We start from the raw sequence: 22,920 nt of genomic DNA on the forward strand, positions 1-22,920 counted from the left end.
AAAATAATAGATTCAAGAAGCTTAGAATTCATTCAATCAAAGCATACTTTCTCCTCCTCTAGTACATGGTTTATATAATACAGTGTTCCCATAGTTACCCTACAGCTGGCAGTCCTTGTTGTACTGAGTATAACCACCTGCACAGCTAAGCAAGATGTTTCTTATCCTTAGTGGGTTGTAAAACGTGTTAGGTCCAGTCCCAATACCAAATCCCTAACACTTTCTCTGATTTCCCCAATTCTCTTGCTCTGATTTTTATCGCTTCTCCTCTGATCGTGACAATACCCTCCCCACGAAATGATCCTTGTCCCCAAGGATCAAAATCTAAGAATTGTGCTGGAAGTACAATATAATTTACCACAGTGACGTTTTCCAGTCCTAATTTCATCCACTGCATCTGATTTTGCTCCTGCTCCCTACGTTTTTCGAGTATTATAGAACCATAGAACCTTGCTGCCAACTTTAATCCCTTTCGAAGAGCAAGTGAGGCTTGATGGTAAGACTGGAATTTCAAGTAAACTCGGCCCCCGACCTTCAAATTTCTATAAATTTCCATTTTGCTTTGTGCTTTCACACCCCATGCCTTTAACATTTGATTCATGTTTTCCTTGGGTTTGAGAATTATAGTTGGAAGATGAACATATCCTATCATGCCCTCAATAATCGTTGTGAAGTATGCTCTCTCCAGATTTTGCACCCAGAGTGTTGTATTGAAAAGCGACCAGGTCATACGAACTTCCTTGAGCTTGCTGGTCAGAGATTGGAGCCTTGGTCTATTTAATGCGAATTCAACCACCCTTTCTTCGTAATCCTTCATACTATGCACAATCATATCCTCCCCCAAACCAGTAGCTAGACAAAGTGATCCAACAAACCTTGTAGCCATTTTTTTAGAGGCAGAGTTACCATAGGTAAGCCAACCCATAACACATTTGTGCCAGTAGTATATGTATTGCATAAAGTCGTGTCAAGACATAGATCAACTAAAGCATTGTGCCTACTATGTTCTTGTTTTATGGTCACATCAGTGAAAATAATTTGGTTTGGTTGTACTCCTTCTGCAGCAGCATACGCTCGCAGCCTCATTTCTCTAGCAATTGGAAATCTAAGGAGCCAATGTACACTATTTGGTACGCACTTGAGAATAGCTATGGCATAGAAAAGTTGCACACTGAAATGAACTGACATAGTAATGTGCCTTCGGATAATTCCTTTAACTTCAATAAACATTTTATTGCGTTCCTCCCAGTTGCGCACACACTGTAATGTATGTAGGAGGTTACAAGTAGCTTCAGGAAAATTAGGTCGAAAAAACAGTGTTTGCTTATAACTTTTGACGGCAGTTTCCACATCTACACTGTCTTTATAAGAAGAAGCCAAATTTGCTTCTGCCTTGAGTACCCTTTTTTAAAGCTCTGCCATAACAGAAGGTACAACTTGAATATGCTGCTCATGTGGTGTTTCCATGTCAACCGTGGGGAATACCTTTGCCTCAAAAAGCTTCCTACCAGTCCTTCGTTTAGATTTTATGCTTATATGGTTCAACTGTTTTGAATTATGATTGTTATCAAAATCTCTCCTGACTAACCACCAACGGATTACAGATTGTAAATTTACAACTGATGTCAACTGCTCATCAAGTAACTGAGAAGCAAATGCTGAGCACCTATTGGCCTCAATAGCATACTTTCTTCGGATACTTTCACCACAAACAAGTGATTGTATATTTTTTGCTCCTTTGTTGTGCTCAAGGAAAAGGCAACGAGCTCGGTGACTGCGGAAGTACTTTTGAACCCCAATTACTCTTCGCAACACATGTTTTCTCCTATGCTCCAATGCATCGATTTGTCCGGTTCGAAGAAATAGTTTCGTATAGCCAACTTAATACATTTCAGGGAGGACGTTAAATTGTTTTAGAAGAGCAACTGAAATGCTTAATGGATCGTGAGGTGTGTTGGTCTCCGAAAGTAGGAACCAATACATTTCTACAAACTTCTGATGTGTCATTCGAGTTGGATATCCTGATTTTGAAATTCTAACCTCCTTCAAAACTCCACAATATCTAAGTTGGTGCAGGACAACATCCTCTTCATACTTGTCAGGGACCTGCTTGCAATTTGGTTTTATGCAACGAATAAAGTGAGGTGTTGTATTCTTTAACTGGTGCATTAGTTCGAAAAATTAGCCCTTGAATTTCATAACAACACTTAGCTTCGTGTATTCAGATGAAATCGTTGGTTTCAAAGACTGGTCAAACATTTTTTTAGCAAATGATTGCGGCAATTGGCCACTACATGATGACAGAAGTTGGACCAACCCCGAGTTCAGAGGATCTCTATTCTTTTCCAGAAAGCCATTAGTATCATACAGTACCTGGCAGAATGTTGTGACAGCCAATGTAGCCTTATAGTAAGAAGCAACAACAACCATGTTCCATTCCATATATATATTCCCTAGGTTGGTAAATGCTTGGGAATGATTAGGTTGCAAATTGAGACAGTGTTGGTAAAAGCATGCATTGATAGTTTTCTGAACCAACCTTGTTTCAGAGTCCGCCATTAATTCTTTCCCATTTTTAGCTTTCACGTTTGCATCTCCAATATTCCCCAGTTGATAATGGTCCACCCTCCATCCTGTATCATAACAAGGGGTGATTCTCTTTCTTAATACATCTGTAATCTTCATTTGATTTTGAAGTTGATGTCTCTGTTCAAAATTTAACTCAACCCTCATAACAGCCTTGTCATATTTCGTGGTTTGTTTCTGCTGCAACCGTGAATCAACCTTCATAGAACTAGTGATGGATGGGAATACCACATGATCTACTCTTGCTGACATTTTATCAAACACTTGTGAAACATCATATGTTTCATCTATTGCCACTGTTAATATTTTTTTAGGAGTAAAGAATAAGGGTTTAGACTCTCCAAGTGAACGCTGACCCATTTTTTTCTCTTTATGAATTTGCTCAGTTTTCGGGCTTAGTGGTTCCTGGTCATCTGTCCTTCCTGTCAAGTTCCTTAGAATATGCTCCAAACGACCCTTATTCATTGTAATCATTGTCTCTAGGTACTGATCTTGCTTTACTAGCTTTGATAAGTCTTCAATCTGCTGTTGAATCGCAGAAAAAACAGAGTATGCAGCCATTGCTTTGCCAGGAGTTGTGGCTCTGTATACCAATTGTTATGACCCTAGGAGATTAGAGAAGAAAATTAGACGAAGAATTGAGAGAATTAAGATTAAGGAAAGAAATAAATAGATTCAAGAAGCTTAGAATTCATTCAATCAAAGCACACTTATCTCCTCTAGTACATGGTTTATATAATTACAGTGTTCCCATAGTTACCCTACAGCTGGCAGTCCTTGTTGTATTGAGTATAACCACCTGCACAACTAAGCAAGATGTTTCTTATCCTTAGTGGGCTGTAAAACATGTTAGGTCCATTCCCAATACCAAATCCCTAACCCTTTCTTTGATTTCCCCAATTCTCTTACTCTGATTCTTATCGCTTTTCCTCTGATCGTGACAGAAACATAAGCTTTGAAGGTTTTAGAGTCGATTTTTCCATTAAAGTCTAGATTTTGCAAAGCATTGATATTCTTTTGATTAATTACAAAGATAAACATGAATGCTTTCTTTGCTGTAGGTTAAAACGTGAAACTCATAATTTTTTATTATTTTAAATTTTGAAAACAAGTTTCTAAATTTTGAAAAAAATTCTAAGAAAACACTGAAAACACCATTTGTATGTTTTTAAATGTTCACTTATTTTGTTTTTATTTTCTTGAAATCATTTTCTAATTTTATTACCAATCGTGTTTTCTTCAACGTTTTCTATTTTCTAAGAAAATGAAAATGAAAATAGCTTATATTTCTTGAAACCAAACGGACCATCTCACTCCTAATTCAATTTTATTGATTTATTTTTCTTCAATATTTTTTATTCTTTTTTTAAAAATTTATTTAAATTCAAATCTAATCATTGAATTTTTATTTTTATCAAATTAAAATGATTAAAGGAGAAAACAATAGATTTTCAATCATTTGTATATTTTTATAATTTTTCATTTTTATTGTTTTATTTAAGTTTCCAAAATTGGAATATTTTAAATATATATTTTAAAATAATATTTTTTTTACTTTTTAAATATTTTAATTTTTTTGTAAAAAATAATATAATTAACATCAATATTGATAGATAAATAAAAATGTTAATGTAATAAATTATTATTTTTATGTTAATTGGTTTAATTTAATAAAAATAAAGAAGTTTAAGATAAAAAAATTATGTTTTTAAGAAAAATTGAAGACCAAAAATATAACTAAATTATTTTTATCAACATGAAAACATATTATAGTGTACATTTGATGTATTGCCATGTTGGTTGAGGCCAAAAAAAGAATAGTTATATTTTATAATTTAAGAAGGTTAGGTTACATAATATTAGTTGAGTGGTCAATTTTTTTAAATTAAATTAAATTAATTATTGATTCAATTTAATTCCAACAACATTATAATAAAATAGGCATATTTATATTTTTTTGAATGAGTAGTATCACTGTTAGAAAAGAGCCAATTGGTTTCATGTTTGATTTTTGGTTGAAATGAGTGACACAATTAGACTGCTAACAAGTTCTTTTACCTATTTATAAGTAAATGTTCAAAATCTTTCTTAATTATTGATAACAGTTACAATACACATAAAGAGAAAAATATTCTCCTTAACCACTGAGACCACTTGATGAGTTCTTCAAACATCTATATTTAAATATAAATAACATACTTTTATCTGATAATTTTTGTTGAGATAATGATTTGGAAGAAAAAATATCATTTAAGGTGTTGGAAAAATTAATTGATGAGATAATGTGAATATAACATTATCAATAGGAAGTTGTGCGAATCACCTGACGTCTATGGGAAGACACCAGAGACATAATATCTTCATAAAGACACATGAAAGATACACAATTTTTTTCCCAAGTTACATACAATCTAGACATTAGACCTAACAGAGATTCTGAGAATCGGGAACTGTACAATTTCAAATTCAACAGATGATTTAGACGTTTTCTACAAATCACCAAATAATCTAAATGATTTTAACAGATACTGTAACAAATACCTTAATTAAAAAACCAATTGGTTTTACTCCTTATAAGAGAAAAAAATCTTCTACATCATCTAAGAAAGTTTACCGTTTTAACTTTCTATTGTTGTAAATAAGAAAACAACTTACAAAGTTTAAGTAATTCACAAACAAAATTAATTGCAACTGAATGGAAAAGTTAGCAAATCAAAGCAAAATCTTTAGCTAAACCTCAAAGTTCTGTTTATCAACAAGCACTAAAAGAATTTAGAGTGATAAAGCAAATCGTATACATTTATAGCTTTATTAAGGGTCAAACTGATAAGAATTATAAATGTATAGGACTAAAAAATTATTTTACCTTTATAGCCCTCAATAGTCAATACAGCATTTTTTACGACGTCGTTTATTTCGTATCACCTCCTCCTAAATCCTAAAACCCCCCATCTCGAAAAGCAAAAAGTAAAGGAAAAAAGAAAACAAAAAAAATGGCGACGACGATGTCAATTACAGAGCTTGATGACGGAACAGTGCGCAGCATGTCGGTTGGCGCAGTTTTCTCAGATTTCGTAATATTTTCATTACTATTTTTTCTCTTTAATTCTCTTTTAGATCCGCCATTAAAGTAAACCTCTTGTTAAGCTACAAAAAAATAATTACAAGTAATAAAAAACATGAACAGCTGCTCCAAACTTTTGATCTATTTTATACTTTTAATGCATTAATTCAATTAATGGAATGTATTTCACTTCAGCTTACTGATTCGAATTTCCGTCTCTGAATATTCAAATTGATTTATTTTTACTTGGTTAAATATTTTCAGGGAGGGACGATAAGTTCACTTGACTTTCACCGGAAGGATGATCTGTTGGTGACAGCCAGTGAGGACGATTCAGTTCGCCTTTACGACATTGCCAATGCTAAGTTAGTTTCCTTTTTTTTCCCTTTCTTTTACTGTAATCGACTACAGAAGGAATAAGAGAGAAAAAAGACACGTGTTCGTTGATTTAATTAATAGCAAAATTTTTGTTGCAAGTTTCGAGAGAGAGTTTTAGCTTTTGGTATGATTTTAATTTTGAGTGTTTCAATGATTTCATCTTTGTTATTTGGTTTATTGTTAAAAAAATTAAGTGTATGATCGTTTTCATTAGTTGCATTAATGATCATTTTAATATTGGTTTAATTTGAGAAAGAAAACATATCATTGTAACTAGGTTTCTAGTTAGAAATTTAATTGTTTGGATTATTTTTAATTGGTTTAGGTTGATAAAGACAACAAATCATGAGTTTTAATGTTGGTGTACATCATCCCAGTTATGTCATACCAACTAGTGTGTTGATCATTTCCATCCTAGTTTTGAGAAAGTGTTTTTTTCCCCGAATGAATTGAATTTGAGTGTTTTGTTGATCTCTGCTATGAAATTAGGTTTATGATTAGAAATTTAATTGTTAGGATCGTTTTCAGCCATATCATTTTGATGTTGGTTTAGGTTGATAAAGACAACTATCATAAGAAACATGGTGCGGATCGAATATGTTTACAATCATCCTAGTTCTGTTATATGCTCTACGAGGCACAATTTGGAATCAACTGGAGGTGAGTTTCTTAGGATGATTTAAGCTTTATTCTTATGTGTATTAACCAAACAACAGTTATTGTATCTTCTTTTTCTTCTGTTAACAGAGGCCCTACGGTATCTTTCTATGTATGATAACCGATGTCTCCGCTACTTCAAAGGACACAAAGAGAGGTTGGTAATTCTAGACATATTAATGTTGTTGAAATAGGTTGAGAAAGAGATCTGTTTCACATGTGATCTGTAAGTAATTCAAGCAATCAGTTATGGAATAAAAGAGCCACTTGAATGCCCATGCTTAATGCTACTTTAGTTATTCAATATTTCAATGAAGGATTTGGATCTTAACTTCAGGTAGCATGGTTTTTAAATTTATTATATAAATCTGCAACATTTGTTTGTAGAACATTTTAAAACTATGAAAATGAAAAACCTTTGGTTCTTAAATAGATGCTTCTTTGAATGCTTTAACCTTCTTTGACCAGCATTTTCTGTTATTGATTTGGAAACACTTCTATTCTAATAAGTTTTCCCATATCTGCTGCTGCAGAGTTGTTTCCCTCTGTATGTCTCCAGTAAATGATAGCTTCATGTCAGGTTCTCTTGATCACAGTGTCAGGATTTGGGATCTCCGTGTAAATGCCTGTCAGGTTGGTTTCCGGTTTTCTTTGAATTTTATGCAAATGTTGGGTACTAAGAAGGGTTCATAAATTATGAATATAAATTTCCGTTAAGAAATAGAAGTGCTTAATTGAAAGAAGAATTCTTCCACCTTAGACCATTCCCCCAACAAGGCAGACTGAGGGACATTATGTCTGAAAAAAGCCGAAAAAGAAAGTTTCCATAATGAGTGCTTATCATTATCCGACTTTTTGCCAAAATTGGTTTGCAGATGAGCTTATGTTTTTAATATGCATTTCATCATCTAATCTTACAAATGTGATTTATGCTTTGTAGTTTTCAGGGAATTTTACGCCTACGTGGTAGACCTACTGTGGCATATGACCAAACAAGGCCTTGTCTTTGCTGTGGCCATGGAAGGAGGGGCTATTAAATTGTTTGATTCACGCTCCTATGACAAGGTTTTAAGTTTTAACCCATTAAGCACTTGCATGCATTCTGGATATCAATATCATGAGTTTTCCTTAGTTTTTTGGGGATTATTATTGTGACAAGTTTGATTTATTTCTTCTGATATAGGGCCCCTTCGATACATTTTTAGTCGGCGGAGACACGGCTGAGGTTTGTGATATCAAATTCAGTAATGATGGCAAATCTATGCTATTGACAACCACAAATAACAACATATACGTTCTGGATGCATATGGAGGAGAGAAGGTTATTTTACCCTAACTGAATCAGTCCTACCCAAAAAGTTGTTTTCTGAATGACCGTAGCACAACTTTTTCTTTAGACTTGGTTTCTATCTCAGAGTATGGTGTCTTGATTTAGTACTTAGATGTAAAACTTGTGCAGCGATGTGGATTCAGTTTAGAACCATCTCCCAATACAACTATAGAGGCAACCATTACTCCGGATGGTCAGTATGTAATCTCAGGTACCAATTCCTCCTCCCAGTTGCTCCTCAAGAAAAATATGTGCATTTGGTGATTATGTTTTACATGAAGCTTACGTTGAATAATCATACAAATAAACTATAATGAATACTGAGAATATTTATCTGTATTGAGATACAAGTTTTTGTATCAGTTTTTCGTTAGTTTGAAAACATCGTAATTTAGCTCAATTTTCACTAATTGAAGGGTCTGGGGATGGAACCTTGCATGCCTGGAATATCAACATGCGCTCTGAGGTACTGCCTCCCGATTTCTTTAAGTGCTTATCTTCTCTTTTTTGTTGTGTCTCCTATGGAATTACAAATACATTTCCATAATGAGTTCTAGCAAGCGCTTCATATCCCGTCTATCTTGCTTATCTTAAATAAACGGGGAAAACAAGGAAAAGAGTATATACCATATACAGTTGCAAAACCTATTAACTTCCATTTTGTTTGCTCTTGAGACCCTTCTTTTTCGTTGTTATCTCATGATTGTTTATTTGATGGAGATATGTTACTCGGACTCATGGGAGAATGTTGGATTTAGGTATGTATCCAACATGAGTATGTTAAAAGTTGTTCTAACCATGTCTTAGAATGTATCGAGTCAATTTGAAAGAAAAATGGCCCCCGTGGGAGCCATTTCCGTTTTTCATTATTTTTGTTATTATTATGGAAAATGCCGTGGTTGTTTATTGTCTGAGAATGCAGTAGCAATTTTTAAATCATGCACTGATATTTCTAACCGGTTCTTTACTGTGTTCACTTCTAGGTAGTCGCTTGGAACAGTCACATAGGAGTTGCAGCTTGCTTGAAGTGGGCTCCCCGTAGGGCCATGTTCGTTGCTGCATCAACCGTTCTTACATTTTGGATACCTAACAGCAATTCAAAACCAGCTGCAGAGACCGGTTCCACCGATGTACAAGGTGGGGCACAGTCCGAGCACGGTCAATAAACCCAATGGCTAATACCCGGTAATTCATCTACTAATCCTGCATCTTTCTATTCAGAATGTGCCTGCAGGAAAAAATAAACTTAAATGTATTTAGATTGGGTATGATTTGGTAAAATTCAGAAATTGGTTAAACTGTTGGGAATATTTTGTGTTATGGATTTTAACCATGTTAAATACTTTTTGTTATCAGGACTGGTAGTGATCTAAAATTGTGTCGTGAAACTAAATTTTGTCCAAATTTTTAGGGTGGATATGCAACTCATGAGCTTTTGCAATTTGTAGTATAAACTGTGTAATTTTAGCCACTGGATTTGGATCGACCAAGTCAATCTGCGTCTGATTGAATTTTCGACCCTACTGAGTTTATAATTTATAGAACTATTGAGGGAAAATAACCCATAACATGACAATACAGTACAAGAATCCTAAAATGTATATATCAAAATATGAAGTGAAAAATGAAGAAAATAGTAAAATAAATCATACAAAAAATATTAAACTCAAAAATGCGAAGAAAAACAAAATTTTTCTTGTGAATGACGATCAACATAAAAAACTACAGTAATTTTCATAAAATCTCTTTGTCTCTGTCGAACGAGTCATTTTACGAAGTGATAAAGGAGTGGTGAGTGAACTAAACTATATAGTAGACTGTTTTGTTACACAATTTTGATTATATCGACAAACGACCTTTTATCAAAGAGGAAATATGACTATACGTGATCATCGACAAATCAATCAGAAAATAAATGCGTGATGGTGTTTGTACAAACACCAAAACAATTGCAAAGGTACGCAACAAACGTATCAAAAGCCATAAGGATCATGCCACAAAAACAGAGAAAAATATATCACAATAACATAAATTCTTATTCAAAATAATTAAATACATATAAACATAATAAGCATGATGTAAATGATATAAATATACTATACAAATACACGAATTACTTGGGTTAGGTAAATATATTTTTAATAGTCTAGAGTGAAGACAAAATAATATTTATTTAGATAATTTTTTAATCAATTGACAACATATATATTTTATGAATATAACTATTCAAACTTAAAAATTCTAATAAAAATAACATTCTTTTTTATCGTCCACTAAGAATACACTCAATGAATTCCAGATAAATAAGTTAAATATAAATTCATTTTCGAGTTATTTGTAATTGGGCTAAAGCGAAACCCTAATGAGGAAACTGAACCATAAACCCTACCCAAAAAGTTCTGCAACCTATAAACACAACATATAAAAACCCTAATTCACAGTTCGAAACCGAGAACCCTAGCCCCCCATCAAGTTATCGTTTTCCAGTCGGCAAATCGCCGCTCCAAACCATGGGCCGCGTCCGCACCAAGACGGTGAAGAAATCGTCTCGCCAAGTGATCGAGAGGTACTACTCTCGGATGACCCTCGATTTCCACACCAACAAGAAGATCATTGAAGAAGTTGCCATCATCCCATCGAAGCGGCTCCGCAACAAGATCGCCGGGTTCTCTACCCACCTGATGAAGCGGATCCAGAAGGGTCCGGTTCGTGGAATCTCTTTGAAGCTGCAGGAGGAAGAGCGCGAGCGTCGCATGGATTTTGTCCCCGATGAATCGGCCATCAAGGTTGATCAAATCGAAGTTGATAAAGAAACTCTGGACATGCTTTCGGTTCTTGGGATGGGTGATATCCCCGGGCTTGTTAAGGTCGACCCGGTTGCTGTTGCGGCTCCCCAAATCGGGTTCGGTCGTGGTGGTGGACCCGGAAGGAGGTTTTAAGTGGTGGGTATCCATGATGTTATGCTTATTATCTGTAGTTTTTTTGCTATAATTTTGTAATTCTTTTTTGAACCACCATAGCTGTTTCGATCATAATTGGCACTGGAACTTGTTAAGGTATTTGAAATAGGTAATTCTCATGCTCACCCTTTTCTTTGAATTTCATTTTTTGACTGATGCTTCCGTTTATACAAGTTAGATATTTAAATTATGTCGAGAAATTCTCTAACCAGCTAAATCTCCAATTATAATAGTCCATTTCCCTACCGAATTAAATCCTTACCTTCAAAAATTCATCTTTTTCTACCATCGAAAGTATCAAATCGTTCATCCTTATTCTAACCAGATATATCCATAGCTAAACAAATAATACGTAGCTAATTTGTTGAAGACGTTTTAGTATATCCATATCAGTGTATATATTCATTCCAAAAGTGGAGCCAAAGACCTCAAAATTTGCCTTTACCATTGAAGCTTGCGGTGGCTACCGAAGTTGACTTAGGCTATCTCCAGTCTTCATCTCTACTCTACAATATCTCTATCTCTACTCTAAATATAAAACAATAATTCATTTCTAACTACATTACCATCAACTCTACTTTATTCACAATATTTAACTATTATAATATTAATTTTACAAATATAAAAAAAATTACTTTATTCACAATATTTAACTATTATAATATTAATTTTACAAATATAAAAAAAATTACAAAAAATCTGAAAAAATACAAAAAAAATAGTATGATTATTTATTTAATTTTAATGTATTTTTATCTATCTTATAATTTAATATATTTTAATTAAAAAAATTAAAATGTAGCGCGAGCTACAGTAGCGCCAGATCTAACGCAGTGTTGGAGAGTTGTGAGCTCTCTATTTTAGAGAAATTCTCCAATGTAGAGAAGCATTGGAGATGCCCTTACAAAACCTGTCAGAACAACATCTGATGCTAGGGATAACCAACTAGTTTTTTTTATAAAGCTTTGTGGTCGCTATGTATAAAGTGTTGGATTGGAGATTTTAGCATTGATCTGGGTCGGATCAGGCTTCTTTAGACATTTGAATACCAACAGCAGCTCCAAGTGCATGGATTAGACATCCATGTCATCCAACGATTTACATCAATATTTTTCTTTTCAATAAATAATAAATAAATACAAGAAGGAAATAACATAGATGCTTCTTTCGTGTTTGAAGAGTGTTGTAATCCAAGCCCTTTTGTCAAGTCCTAGATCCTCTTTATGTTTTGATTAGGGTTACCCAAAATAATTCCAACTTGTTGAATTTCAATCCAACTCCATTCATGAAGTATTTTTTTAATTACGCTCACATTACCATTCCTTCGTCTATCGAACGTTAAGGTCTCTAGAATTTCTTGAAACCTCTAAAATTTTATATCTTTTAGACAACTACAATCCTTTAACGTCACCACTGTGATCTACAATCTACTATCTTATAATAATATGTTTATGTGAATGGTGACAAGGGTCCTACAGACAAACTCTGTCTATATAACCTATAAATATCTTATAATAATGTTTATCTCGTTAACCTATAAATATCTATCATCATCTATTCAACACTAATCTAATATCACATAACTTAAGAAGAGACTCTTTTTCTCTATCTTGAATTCCCTCTTTACATTTTTCTCTATTGATGAATGCTTATAGTCATCTTCCACTCGATTATTCTCTTTTCATCTATAAAATTATTGATTATAATTTTTGGTTTAAATAAAAAGAAATGAAGCGTTAAAAGTGGTTCTCACTCGTATGGTTAGCGGCTAATTGTGCCTATCGAGTGCTAAAAATGCTCAGGACTGGAGAGGCTTATTCGTTCATCCAATTCATATAGTAATATGTTTATGTGAATGGTGACAAGGGTCTAGATAACAACTGAATTTACACGTGTCGATATCAGAAAGCATAGATAAGACGGTTGGAAACATGAAGCATCTTTTCAATTCCCATAGGTACCGTCCAATACTTGGAGAAAAATCAGTCGTGACCGTCGGATCATCATGAAATTCTGAGGCCAAAGAGAAGAAGGGTTAGTTAATGGGACCCGAACTCACCCCTTTATAAAAGGCCAAAAGCAAAAGCTATCCAACTAGCCTATGTCCTATGCCTAACATCTACCCTACAAAACTCCCCCCCCCCCAAAAAAAAAATAGTCCCCAAATAGGGTTTCATAATATTCAATAAAAATACTTTTATTATCTTAATTAATTAACGTTTTGAAAATATATTTAATATCTAATTTATTTGATGGCTTAAAAAATATATTTTTACAAAATAATAAATTAATATAATAAGAAGTTATCAACAATGTTTGTTCAAGTGATATGTAACTTGATATCGATTAAGTACATCTTGAATTTGAGTATTTGTGTATGCTTATCAAAACTTGATGTGCGATTAGAATCAGTCTGGATTAGACAAGACAAAGCCTGAAAAACTTAAAATAATAACATATCACATATCTGGGGACTTAAAATTCATTGACTATCAATCGTAAATTTACCATGCAGATGAGATAATTTGACTATCAAATTATACTTGAAATTATACCACCAATAGTCAATATTTGTCTATAAAAAATCGCAATGTCACATATTTTAAGTCATCCATTTCGTTTCGCAAAATATTTATCTCATTTACATGCTTGAAATCCAAAATTCAAAATATTTGGGTGAAATCCAAAATTCAAAGCCTAAACACGCAAAATATGACTAAATTGAACAACACAAAACTTGAAAGGGTCAAAATAAAAGCTAAATTACATAAAAAGGGACTTAATTATAATAAATAAAAAGCAAGAGGGTTACAATTAAATTACCCAATAAACTTCAAAATGGCATGGATCATGTACGTCGACTTTAGTCAAATACAAGTCTTTCTTTTTCTCCTTTCTCTCTGTAACTTCCTTTTATATGCAATCCATATAGAATCCGGTGGGTTTGATCTTTAGCAGTTGAAAGGAACCAAGAGATTTGTAGGAAACGATTATTGAGATACGTGAAATAGGAAGTTAGAGGGGTTTGATCACGTTAGATGACTCAATCTGAATTTTGACATGCATATGAATTTCCGGATTCAGGTTTGTTTAGCAATAGGTTTAGGTTTGGTACATAGATTTGGGATTCTAGGGCTTGCCTTAGATATATGGAATTATGTTTGGGACAATTAGGTCTTTTGATTTGGATTTTAGTCATTACATGATAAAAATAACATTTAAATAATTATAAAAAATATATTAATAATAATATAAATCATAAAATATTATAAAGATATTGGATCCTCTTGTTATTTTAGTATTATTGAAGATGGCATGTTATCTTATAATTGGCGATAAATGACATTACATTACCTATCTCAAATTAAAAGTTTTCGTTAACAATCTATAGAGTAAATGGTTAAAAGCTTTGAGTTAACGCCTTCCATTTTCTATAGGTTGTGAGTTTAATACTAATTACGAGCAAAAAATCATCTTCCCCTTTCTATAGGGAGATATTGTTTAAAAATTGAAAGTTTATAAAATTATGGAAGAACCTTATCATATATATATATATATATAATTTTATGTTATTTTATTTCAAAGATATTTATGTTAAAATAATTATTTTTTAATTTATTTGTTTACGTAATATATAAGAGAAAAAAATTTCATGCCAATAACTATATGCACGTGATAAGTCACATGAGATATACGTATTTTTAACTTCATTTAATTTTGATAAATAATCAAATATTAATTATCATTATTATCTAAATACAAATTTAAATAAATAATAATCCCTTAATAAATTTCCATTTTGAATTAAAAATTATTATTAATTAGCGAACGTAGGGAATTATTCTTGTAATCTTTAATTACAAGAAACTGACGAGCCTACGTGTGTCTTTAAATCCTGCTCCTAATCAAGATTAGACATTGATTTCCCCAATTTGTTTTCTTCAAAGAGATAAGGTCAAATAAGTAAAAAGACACTTTTGCCACGCGTGATTAAGGCCGTTAATTACTACTAAATTAAGGACAGGATGCCCTTTAAAGGTTAAAAATCATTGGTTCATGTCACCCGTGGGTGTCCCGGCAATATCGTGACAGATGTCCATGTGCTTCCTTTCTAACGTGCACGTGCCTGCATGTGGATGGCTTCCTCGTTCCTCGTCTTATTTAAAAGTTCTCTTCATTGGTTTTCTAGAGGATGTACTCTTTTTTTTGATTTTTCGAAGGTACAACATTCCATAGGTTTTTGAGGTACTTAGAGATTCAATATTTATCCTCTTTAATTCAGAGAATGACATAAATTGACTTAACCTGAGACTTACTCATTGGAGCGTTACATGTGTTTAATAGATCAATTTTGAGGAAGGGTTGTCACTATTACCTTTTGAACAAACTGCATACTTGAATGTACGGATATTTGTACATGGCGCAATGGAACGACATTATTTTGACCATTGAGGATGTATCGTTTTATCCGACTATATAAGGAAGATTTGAAGTATTAGTCATAAATCCTTTATTTCTTGCTTTCGTTGTTGCCATTTCTTAATGATTTTTACTTGAATTTAACTTTCAGGATGATGAAGACGAGTATTGCGAAAGTTGCGAGAAAAAAAGATAGGCAAGTGAAGGCAAATCATCCCTGCCCGAGGGATGGTGATACTTTCGAGTGCAAAACTCGTCGGCTTGAGATCACGAATCTATTGTTGAGCCGTGATGTATTTATTATATATGGAAAAATTACGAGTTTGAGTTTATCATTTTCTCGAGTTCATACTGTACAAGTGACTAGAGAAATGACAACAATAAGAATCCAAAGTGATTTTACCTTGCTCTTTTTATCTCAGAGGATGAGTTTCATCAACCCATGCACGATTTTGTGAGTAATGTATTGAACACATGTGAGATAAGATCAGGTTAATTGACCGAAATCTCATAGTAAATTATCATAGATTGTTAGCAGTAGCTTTAATCCCATCTTAAAATTGACGGCGAAAGAAATAGATGATAACAAAGAAGAGTTTACATTTTTATTGGTACGCATTCATTCATTTATTGGTACCCATTCATTCATTTATTGGTACCCATTCATTCATTTTATGTGTTTTTTTCATTTACGTTATAAGCGTTATAAAATATAGTTTATAATTAATTTATCCATTTTCATTTGAAATTCATGATATTTATTTATTTATTTTAAAAAATAAAAACTAGAAAAATTAAGAAATCAAAGTAAACCAAAGATTATCTATCCATGTCGTTTTTTATATAAAAAATTATATATATAGTTGACCTATAGTATTTTCTATTAATAATAATTTGATAGGTTAGCCATTGATTTCTTTAAAAAAAGTAAATTAAAGACGAGATTAAAAAATAGTTATGTTTTTAAAATCAATATTTTAAAAATAAACATTACTAAATGAAACATATATATAAAAAATTTATTTTGAGTTTATGTTCAAGGATTATTTCTTTACTTGATTTTGTCTTGAACAAAAAAATTATATTGTAATTTAATTCAATTCCATTGATTCATAGGTATTTTATTTTTTAAAAGAAAAAATATTAATCTTAATTTTATTATTTTTATAAAAAAATTATATAGTGATTTAATTATACTTTTTATCTCTTTTTTTATTTGTTTGTTCTACAACAAAGCAAATTGAGAAATGTTTTGAAGAAGTCTTATATTATGGGTAAACTATTTTTTATCACTTAAATTTTGTTTTTATTTTTATTTTGGTCACTCATTCTTTTATCTTTTTTCAAATTTTAGCTCTACGTTTTCAAATTTCATCCTTATAATCACTCAATTGTTAAATATTAACGCCATTTAAATTTTTAGTAAATTTATATCAAACTCCTTGATTTTTTTTCAAACTTAGATTTATGGACTCCTTTCATTTATCGGTGTTGAAATATTTTCTTCCAACTCTAAATAATGGCGAGATCGAGAAAGAGTATGAAAAATATACTTTGATTTCACACTAATTAGATAATAGAGATTACACATCATATCAAGATGAATTCAAAAGCTTTAATTTATTTTTTCAATTTTTAAAAAATAACTATCAAACCATTTAACATTAAATACTCCTACACATGACATTTCAAGTACTCGAACTTAAGACTCTAAAGGATAACAACAATTCTTTTACTACCGAAATCATTTGATTCGTGCAACATTTGGTAAATTTTAAAAATTAAAACGTTGTAAAACGTAACATTTCAAAACTGACATCAATAATTTAGAATTAAAATATAGAAAACGAAATTAAAAGGCTGAGTGATAAAAAGGTAAAATATAATGTAAAAAATATCTATAATATCTAATTACATAGTTGTTTTAATTTTTTTAGAGTATTTTTACTTTAATATTTCATTTTAACGTTAAAACTCTTTAAAGTTTGATTAAATAATTATTATTTCTTTATTGGTTTTAGAATATTTTAGTTCATAATATTTCATTTTAAGATAAAAAAATTTATATTCTAGAGTGTTTGTTGACAAAAAGTTTTTATCAATAAATGAGTCAATCTAAAATGAAATTTTAAAAATTAAAATATTAAAAAATATAAACATCAAAATAACTATTTAATCATGAAGAATTTTTTATCATTATAAAAAATAAACCTTTAATTATTTACTTGAACCTTGAGAGTTGAGAGGAAACAATCTAGAGACAGAGACAGGCTGTAAGCTTTGCTTGTGAAATTACCTTCGTTTTTCCTCTCCTTTTTGTCTTTACTCTTCTTTCAAGAAAACGACGAAAAAGAACACACCTTCAACTTTTATTTTCTTCATTCAATCATCAACAAGAAAAGAAAAAAAACTATTAGCATTACTGTTTCCTTCCTTTTCTTGTTTGGATCGGTTCTGGAAGAGCTTCTTAGGAGAAGAAGGAACACAAACAAGTCCACAAAATCAAAGCTGTCCCACTTTTCTCTTCAAACAAACAGCATTTTTTTCCTTTCTGGGTTTTTCATTTCATGAAGAATTTCAAGCTGTACTGCATTGTTTTCTCTGTTCTATGATCAGGTAGCTTGTTTCACCACCTCTTTTAAGCTTTTTTATTTGCTCCTTAGTTTGAATTTACTTATTTTATTAATTATTGGCAATGCATTTTCCTAATCAGAGTTTGGATTTTCACTCTCAAAAGGTATATTTTTTGGGTTTTATTATTTTGTTTTAAGGGTCAACTATTGATATCTCGTTATTTCCATAAGCTTTGGTATTTCCTTTAATGGTGCTAAAGTTCCATTTCTTGGTTTGAATAGCTTATTATTTGAGTTATTATTTGTATTTTGTAACTGTTGAATTTGTTGTTTTTGGGACATTTAAATTTGAATATTCTCCAATTAATGGCTTTATCTTAGAGAAAAAGGGGTTTTACTTCGCTAAATTGGATTTCAGTTTGGCAGTGGTAGGTTTTCATTTTGAATTATTCAATGGAATCACTTGTTATTTCTTCATCAAAGAGTCAAAATCATGGTTCTGGTATAGAAAAAGATAACCCGGCTTCAACATCTGGGACAACGAGGCAGCCATCTCGGCCTCCGTCTCCAAAACCATCTGGAAACAAAGTGTGGTCTCCTACCTCACATGAATCCACTCTTAATAATGGCGTAAGGATTATTCGACATCCGAATGGTTCTGTAGGCTATCAAAAGAATTCATACAAAACAGCCTATGACAACTTGCAGCATGAAGAATTGCCTAATATGGGAGAACTGAGTAAGGGGAAGTCCGAATCGGTTGGAAAGGAAGAGGTTCCTATTTCGAGCCAGATGAAGGCGTTGACAGCGGAAAGTAAATCTAGTAGCTTCAAACACCCTATTGATGGTCATAAGAGTTTGAATTCAAGTGGTTCCCTGGAACCTGAAAAAATTGTACCAGGTTCATGTAGAGGAGGCATTATGCAGTTGACCAACCATACTGGAACTCAACCAGAACTGAACTTTTGCCCGAGTTCTTCAAATAGTATTTGCACTGGCACACAGTACACCGAAGCCAAACAAAGTTTTACCAATGCAGAAGTTAGTGAATGTGCAGCTTCTAGTGTTGACAAGTCTGGTGAGAGCAGTGAAGTGAGTAATTCCTGTGATATAGTTGAGAGTAGGAAGATGAGCATTTATCGTGGGAGCACTGGCAGTGATGTTAGTGACGAAAGCAGTTCTACCTGTCTAAGCAGTGCCATCTACAAGCCTCACAAAGCAAATGATATAAGATGGGAAGCAATTCAAGCTGTTAGATATCGGAAGGGGGACTTGGACTTTAAGCACTTTAGGGTGCTAAGGAGACTTGGATGTGGGGATATAGGCAGCGTTTATCTATCGGAATTGACCGGCACTAAAACTTATTTTGCCATGAAAGTTATGGATAAAGCTCTCTTGGCGAGTCGTAAGAAGCTTCTCCGGGCTCAGACAGAGAGAGAGATTCTCCAATCTCTTGATCATCCCTTCCTACCGACTTTGTATATACACTTTGAGACAGAGAAGCTTTCTTGCTTGGTCATGGAATTCTGCCCTGGAGGAGACTTGCACGCTCTGAGGCAAAGGCAACCAGGAAAGTACTTTTCGGAGCAAGGTGCCAGGTTAGCTATTGATCTTCTTCTCATTATCGGTTACTCTTTATGCTCAAGTCTGCATCATTGCATTTTTTGTTTTTATTTTAAATGGATTTACTAAAGATTCTTTATGACAGCCCTTGGCTTCATTTCCCCATCATATGTAGCATATAACGCTGCTAGAAAGCTCATTTGTTGGTATTGTAGTTCTTTATAAACATAAATCGACTTGTATCTAGTGTCATCTCTAGTTTAGCAGCTAGCATTAGCAAGCATGCCGTACTGATTGTAATCTTGTATCTAAATATTATCTTTCGGCAGCTCTTGAAGTTTGTAGGCCTAAATTTTAAATTTGGTTGAGTTTTGTCGACGATGTCGTCTCCAAGTTCATTTCAGGTTCCGATTGTTGTCTTGTTCATTCAGATTTTAGGCAGCATATAAGATCTGCAGATTGAAATAAGTTGTATTCTTCAGCATATCGGGTGACAATGCAGTCTGATAAGGACTGGTTGCAGAAAAAAAGATTAGGCTTAATACTCAATTTGCCCTTCAAAGTATACCCTTTTTCCGACTTTGCACCCTAAAGCTTTTTTTTTTTGGTCCAGTTTGCCTCTTAAAGTTTTTCTTCCTTACATTTTTTGCCCCTGCTTAACAGGCATTAAAAAAACTTTTATTCATCCAAACCCAGATTCCAGCCTGGAAAATTCATAAAATCTCCCGAAATATCATTCTTTTCCAGATTCTGGTGGTAAATTCTCACTTCTACAAACTTCCCATCCAAGAAAAATGGAAAAAAAGAAAATTTTCTTCTTTTCCCTGGTTCTACATCAGATTGCTAATCTTCAACCATAAAGAATTAGAAATCAAGACTCTTCGTTGCCTCTGCTTCTTTGTCTATTTTTTTCCAGTCTCTTGTGATTCTAGTTCGATCAGAGGATATCGGAAAAGTGTTGTTTGACATTGAATAGAAGGCAAACAAAAACAAAAAGTGAACAAATTCAAAACCGGCATTTCCCCTACATTTCCTGGTAAGCACATATTCAAACAAGCTAAAAAAGAAAAAAAATAAGAATCCGATTACATTACAACAATTGTTGCCTTCGAATCTTTTTTGGTTTCCCCATGTTACTGATTTATACAACCTGCTTCATCCCCTAAACATTGCTCATCTCTGTTAGAACCCTCAAATGTTTACTTAAATTACATCCATGGAGTCGAGGGACCACTGTTTAAGGTTTCTCTATGCTTTCCTATGCATTTTGATTTCAATGAAGTTTATCCTTTTCCTATCTCAAGAAATTCTCAAATTTAAAAAATGGAAAGAGAACAACTACCATGGAAGAAACAGAAGAAGGATGCCACATGGCATGAGTTGACTGGTCCAATTTTTCTGTTAACTCGGGCCAAATAATGCAAGGGAGGAAAACTTGAAGGGGCAAACTGAACCAAAAAATAAAACTTTAAGGTGCAAAGTGGTAATAAGGGCATACTTTGAGGGGCAAACTGTGCATTAGGCCAAAAGATTGAACCAAGTAAATACTTCTAATTTATTGTCATTCGCATTGAACTTTTTCATCGCTTCGAAGATTTTACGTGGCAGAAGTTCTCCTTGCTTTGGAGTATCTTCACATGCTTGGGATCATCTACAGAGACCTTAAGCCGGAGAATGTTTTGGTGAGAGAAGATGGACATATAATGCTTTCGGATTTCGATCTCTCTCTTAGGTGTGCCGTCTCTCCTACTCTCGTCAAGTCTTCGAACTCAACCTTGGAATCAAAAAATTCCGCTTACTGTACTCAGCCTGCATGCATTGAGCCAACTTGTGTGATGCAGCCTGATTGTATTCAACCTGCATGTTTTGGACCACGCTTTTTTTTTCTAGCAAGCCGAAGAAAGAAAAGAAAAGCAAAGTAAAGAACGAAACGGATCGCCAAGTCAGACCTCTTCCTGAGCTCATAGCAGAACCTACTGATGCTCGATCAATGTCCTTCGTGGGCACACACGAGTACTTGGCACCAGAGATCATTAAAGGTGAAGGCCATGGGAGTGCTGTAGATTGGTGGACATTTGGGATCTTTCTGTATGAACTTTTGTTCGGTAAAACCCCATTCAAGGGGGCTGGGAACCGGGCAACTCTCTTTAATGTAGTTGGCCAGCCATTGCGATTTCCAGATTATCCAAATGTGAGCTTCGCTGCTCGGGACTTGATCAGAGGTTTGCTTGTAAAGGAACCACAGAAACGGCTTGCGTATCGACGCGGGGCTACCGAAGTTAAACAGCATCCGTTCTTTCAGAGTGTGAATTGGGCACTCATTCGATGCGCAAATCCACCGGAAGTGCCGAAGCAAACCATGATGGACTTCTCCTCCAGAACAGAAACGGCAAAAGCACCTGTCAACAACAAGGTTCCTGGTTTAGATGTGAAGCCTTCAGGTAACTATTTAGAGATCGACTTCTTTTAGTTCTTGTGATTATTCTTCTTTCGTAGAAACAGTGTTTTCGCCATTTCCTCGATTGAATTCTCTGCTGTAACGGTCTAAACGTTTGCTAGTGAGAACGCTTAGCTCCGTTATGTAGCAGATGTTGTAACCCCCCTTTGAACTCGAAGCATAATTATCAGTTCCGCGAAATGCAAATGAATAGAAACGAGGGATGCAGTTTTTATCTTTTCGGATTCAGATGTTGCTTGCAGACTTAGAAGTTTACTACTTCACTTCAATAACATATATTTTCTCGCAAAAATCTGTACAAAGAACAGGTAATCTAAAGATGTTTGGTTGTGGTTGGAACTTGGAACATGGTGAGAGATGAAACTGTTGTTCATCTTGATACAATTACCATGGGAAGGCAAGAAAATGCTGCTGTCATGGAATGGTTTAAAATATGCTTTCTTGTTTGCCAGAAACTTGGCCAAGTTCAGTTGAACCCTAGTTTGAAACAAAAATGGTTGCGCAAAATTTGCATAAACAGTAATGCTAATTATCGAGCGAGCTGAATTTGAGTATCTTTACGCTCACTAGTTAAGGTTTATCGTTACCTATTTAATCCTCCAATCAATTATTTTTAACTCTTTAATTATAATTATAATTTTATTTTAATATATTTTTAAATATTTTTAGTAATTATTTTATAAAAATAATTTAAAAAAAATATATAATGATTTTATAAATTGTATCATATAAACATAACAATTTGAATCCATTTTTTTTAAAAAAAACAACGTTCTCTTTTAACATTGATATCACTCAATAAATTTATTTGAATCCTTGTTTAAGTTTCAAATGAGTGAAAATATTTTAAAAAAATGAATTGTCATAATAATATAAAGTTTTGGTCCTCTCTTATGTTCTTGGTTTGTTCCATGGAACTAATAATGAGATGA

The 22,920-nt window shown here is 33.2% G+C and overlaps 1 protein-coding gene and 2 pseudogenes across 1 annotated transcript; all 3 read left to right on the plus strand.

Moving 5' to 3' along the window:
* Positions 1–5,501: 5,501 nt before the first annotated feature.
* On the plus strand, positions 5,502–9,350 carry LOC120125414 (annotated as a pseudogene).
* Positions 9,351–10,462: 1,112 nt separating this feature from the next.
* On the plus strand, positions 10,463–11,114 carry LOC120125413 (40S ribosomal protein S17-like). Its single transcript, XM_039143837.1, has 2 exons — positions 10,463–10,975; positions 11,025–11,114. The coding sequence occupies exon 1, from the start codon at positions 10,526–10,528 to the stop codon at positions 10,952–10,954; it is 429 nt and encodes a 142-aa protein (XP_038999768.1). The 5' UTR covers positions 10,463–10,525; the 3' UTR covers positions 10,955–10,975; positions 11,025–11,114.
* Positions 11,115–18,327: 7,213 nt separating this feature from the next.
* LOC120125409 lies at positions 18,328–22,204 on the plus strand (annotated as a pseudogene).
* Positions 22,205–22,920: the final 716 nt, after the last annotated feature.

The sequence above is a fragment of the Hibiscus syriacus genome, unplaced genomic scaffold (genome assembly GCF_006381635.1).
Source record: "Hibiscus syriacus cultivar Baekdansim isolate YM2019G1 unplaced genomic scaffold, ASM638163v2 tig00110430_pilon, whole genome shotgun sequence".
Taxonomy (NCBI): domain Eukaryota; kingdom Viridiplantae; phylum Streptophyta; class Magnoliopsida; order Malvales; family Malvaceae; genus Hibiscus; species Hibiscus syriacus.

What these genes read in the sequence shown, in the direction of transcription:
- LOC120125413 (XM_039143837.1), top strand. Translation starts at nt 10,526, where the DNA reads ATGGGCCGCGTCCGCACCAAGACGGTGAAGAAATCGTCTCGCCAAGTG.